Raw genomic sequence first — 4,071 nt, 5'->3', positions numbered from 1 at the left:
TAGCATTCTTGTTTTCTTCCTCCATTTACGCATTCTTTATATTTTATATTCATTTTGCTCGATACAATATTTGTGTTTCTTTGTCTCCTTCTTTTCTCTTCTTTTTTTTTTTGTTTTTCGTTTCACGCTCTGCTCCTCTTGTTTGCTCTTTTCTTTTTCCACTACGTCGATCACAACCTATCAAAGGTGAGTTGCCAATCGATTTCAGGTGGATGTGTTTGCGCGAAGTTTTTATTTGCATTTCTTGGTGGTTTCTCCACTATTTTTCTTCGGCACTTTTCTTCTTCCCTGTTTGTTTTTTTTTTTTTTTCTTCCATGGCGTCGATTATAACCGATTAGACGCGAGGAGCTAATAAATTTCAGGTGGATGTGCTCACGCGAAGATATCATTTGTGTTTCTTGGTGGTCTCTCCACTATTCTTGTTGTTACTCATCTCTGCTTCTCCTTTTTTCTCTGTTTTTCTTTTTTTTTGTTCGAGATTTCGAAGGAGGCAGAGGGATGGCTGGGGCCATGGGTGGTGATTGGTGCGTGATGGTGATGCTAGCGCGACGATGGCGATGGGTCGTGGGGTTAAGCTCATGAAGTGGTGGGGATAGTGACGGCTCGCGATTGGGAATGATGTTCTTGTGCATCGGCTGGGGCCGTGTGAAGATTGGGATGGTGGCTGGTGGAGGCATGATGGCGATGGGGTTGTTGGTATGGGCATGAGCAACGGCGTGTTGCTAATCTGAGCGGGCGTCGCTCTCTAGTTGGTGGCGGAGGTAGTGCGGAGAAGGTGTTGCGATTGCATCAATGAGAGATATGCGATGTTGGTTTGTTGCAGGAGGTGGGTGATGGTGCTGCTTCTGCGGAGAGCTGGTGTATTTTTGAGTTGAGGTGGAGTTCTGCTTGCGTGCCTTAGGGTGATGGATGGTGATAAGGGCAGCGATGCATTGCTAGGGGGAGAAGATGAGCGGGCGTCGCTCTTTGTTGATTTTTGGAAGTAGTGCGATGGTGTGTTGCTTGTATCGACGTAGTGGAGGAGTGGTGGCCGCGGTGTGTTGCTGGGCGGAGTAATGGGCGCGGCGAGGTGCCGTTCGGACTCTTTGAAGGGGAGCGGGCGTCGCTCACGGTGTTTGACAGGAAGTGTTTGAGCGGGTGTCGCTCATTTTGGTGCATCGGATTTTGCGAAGGGGAGCGGGAGTCGCTCATGACGGAGTTTTGACTGGAAAGCGGGTGTCGCTTATTTACTATTTTGACGGAGATGGGAGAAAAAAAGAGCGGGTGTCGCTCTCTTGGTTGTTGTTACTGTACTTATGTATTATGCAATTAATTTTTAGTTTATTGACTGTATATTTGTTTATGTATATATGTTTCATGTTTATGCATTAATTATTTTCGAGGAATATCTTCAAAGAAGTATCTCAAATATACAAAATTTAATTTGTGAGATCCCCGCAAAATTACGTAGGATGCGGCAGAGGGAAAGAATATTCCTTATTGATGTCTTTGCGTGAATCTCAGACTGAGTCCAATCATAGCCCTGATTCTGAGCGATACACTGAAATTGAATTGCCGGTTTACAGTCCCAGCTCAGGTGTAGGTATCGTCAATTTGAGTAATTCTGTCACACTTGACGTTGCGTCGGCATCATTACAGAGCCTAAAGCCTGTCGATTTTAATCTTGAGCCCGACCTTGGTTCTTCTAGCGAGTCAGACAGTGATGGGATTCCTGGTGAGACGGTGTCCCATCCTTTGTCTCGTGAAAGCGTTTCTTATGTGTGCCGCTGCAAAGGAATACCCAGATCTTGCGACATTATAGTTCCGTGCCCCGGTGACTCTCGTCACTCTCCGCCTGCTGGTTTTTTCACAGTTTATGTTGAACACTTAAACAGCGGTTTCTCAATTCCTCCATGCCCTGTCTTGATAGGGTTAATAAAAAGTTTAGGCGTTAGTCTCAGTCAGTTGACTCCTAATGCCCTTCTGTATTTTTTCGGATTTCGACATCAAGTGGGTGCTTTTGAATTGGATCCAAGCCTGGATTTATTTCATGCACTTTTTTCAGCTCGTCCCACGAAACCGGATTCTGATATATATTTCCAGCCCCGTCCGAAGTGTAGGTTCTTACGTAAACTTCGATCTCACCGAGGTGCTTGGAAGTCAGACTTCTTTTATGCTAAAGATTGCGGGTGGGGGGTGCCCGTGGATTGGAGCTCTGGGCTTACTATAATAAAGAATAAAGGATCTATTCTTGAGCTTCAATCACAATGTCGGTCTCTGGGGCTCTTTAAACGAAAATTTTGACCCTCGGTGTTTAGTTAGTGCTGGTACTATTTAGGTCTTTTGCTTGTGTAATCATTTACTTCTTGTATTTACTACTTATATTTGTTTGGCTCTGAACATTTTTTTTTATATTTTATGCAATCTTCCTTACAGGTAACCAGATTGACCTGAGTAAGCTCCGTCATCGGGAGAATACGTCCGGTCGCCCTCTTCCTTGGAGTGGGCCGAAGCACAAGGGAAATGGGAGAGATGCATCTGATCGTGTTTCTGAGTCAGTTCCCCGTGCTGGAGTGAGCCGAGGCGTGGTACCACGAGGACGCCAGGGCCATAGTATCCCTTCCTTGCCTGATGAGAGATCTTCGGGTGCCGGTGCTATTGATCACCGGAGGGGGGCGAGCAAGAGGCCGATGGAGGAGGGTAAAAAAGGGGGTGAAGTCCTTCCTGCTGATCCTGCGAAGAAACTTCGGGAGGCTTCATCCTCTTCGGTGAGGAAAGCGAGACCACACCCCTTGCTTCTTGACGGGGTGAATAGGGATGGTGCAGAGTCCTTCTGGGACTCCAGTGATTTTGAGATTGGCCTTAGGCGGGGGGCCAAGGTAGTAGGGGATCATGATTTGAACCATTTGATCCCTCGATCCTCTTCGATCCTACGCCACTCTATTGCCCTTGGTTCTTGTCAGGTATTCTTGAAGAGTTTATTTTTCTTATCTTGATATTATCAATAAGGTTCTTATTTATTTTTCTCTTATTGGCTTGAGATTTTGTCGGCTGTACGAGCTCTGGAGGCTCGAGAAGACAAGGCTCAAGCTGACGAGGCTAAGATTCTGAAGGAGTTGGCCAAACTGAAGGAAGATGTTGTTCGCCTTGAAGCTTCGGAGGTTAGGGCGAAGGAAGAGATTCTCCGTTTGGGAGGGGAGAATTCTAGCATTAAGGAAGAACTCCGTCAGTGGCCGGAGAAGCTTGGTGTGAAGGAAAAGGAGGGGGAGACTCTTCGTTCTGAGCTTAGTGCTCTTTATGAGAGGCACTATACTGAGGTACAGACTGGAGCTGGGTTTTTGTCCTCCCCTCCGGGGTTGCAGTTGCAGAGGAGTTTGGAGGAGAGGGCTGTTGAATCATTTTGCGCCTCCGCTGCTTTTGAGGAGGAAGTTTTTCGGCGTGCTTATGCGATTCATGATGAGTTGATACTTGAGAGCCGCCGAATTCTTCGCGAGCAGCATGTTTCGAAGAATGTGGTCAAGATGATTGGCGCTGGTTTTCCGGATCCGGACATGGGACCGACTGATATGCCGAGGGTAGCTGCGCCCCTTGATGATTTTGGTGACTTCGAGATTATAGAGGCTTTGAACTCCCTCCAGGGAGATGATGCTCCTGGTGTTCCATGATATTTATTTCATGTGTAGAGAGTTGTCCTTTAAACGATTTTGCGTTTTTTGGAATTTCTATTATAGTCTCTTTCCAGCTCCTGCGAGAGCGATATTCCGATGTTTTTATACTCTGTCTGTTTTTTGGAGCTGGTTTTTGTTATACTCTGCTATATATCTTGGTTTATTTTATGCTTGCTTCGAAATATTTCCTTATTGTTATACTCTCGTTAGTACTTGGAAAATGATCAGATTTCCAAGGTTTGTCGTGTCTCTTGGAAAATCGTACACCTACCTCATGGGTGGTGGGGGCTTCCTATTCGTCTTGACCTCTTACAGTGTCAAAGTACCTTAGCTGGGCTGGCCAGGCCTCTTATGCTTTAGGTGACCTGTTTTTTGACGACCAGGGTTTAGTGACGATTATAAATGCTTTTAAGTGAATAAACA

General features: G+C 46.0%; 1 protein-coding gene across 1 annotated transcript; it reads left to right on the top strand.

Annotated features, from left to right (window-relative positions):
* Positions 1-616: 616 nt before the first annotated feature.
* Positions 617-3,807, top strand: LOC140860775 (uncharacterized). Its single transcript, XM_073263783.1, has 6 exons — positions 617-697; positions 825-893; positions 1,505-1,990; positions 2,223-2,307; positions 2,417-2,943; positions 3,022-3,807. Exons 1-6 carry the CDS (start codon positions 617-619, stop codon positions 3,643-3,645), a joined length of 1,872 nt encoding a protein of 623 aa, XP_073119884.1. The 3' UTR covers positions 3,646-3,807.
* The last annotated feature ends 264 nt before the right edge of the window (positions 3,808-4,071 follow it).

This window comes from Henckelia pumila, chromosome 4 (genome assembly GCF_033568475.1).
Source record: "Henckelia pumila isolate YLH828 chromosome 4, ASM3356847v2, whole genome shotgun sequence".
NCBI classification, from domain to species: Eukaryota; Viridiplantae; Streptophyta; class Magnoliopsida; order Lamiales; family Gesneriaceae; genus Henckelia; species Henckelia pumila.
The sequence above is the reverse complement of the archived record's forward strand: the minus strand, read 5'-3'. Positions and strand labels throughout refer to the sequence as shown.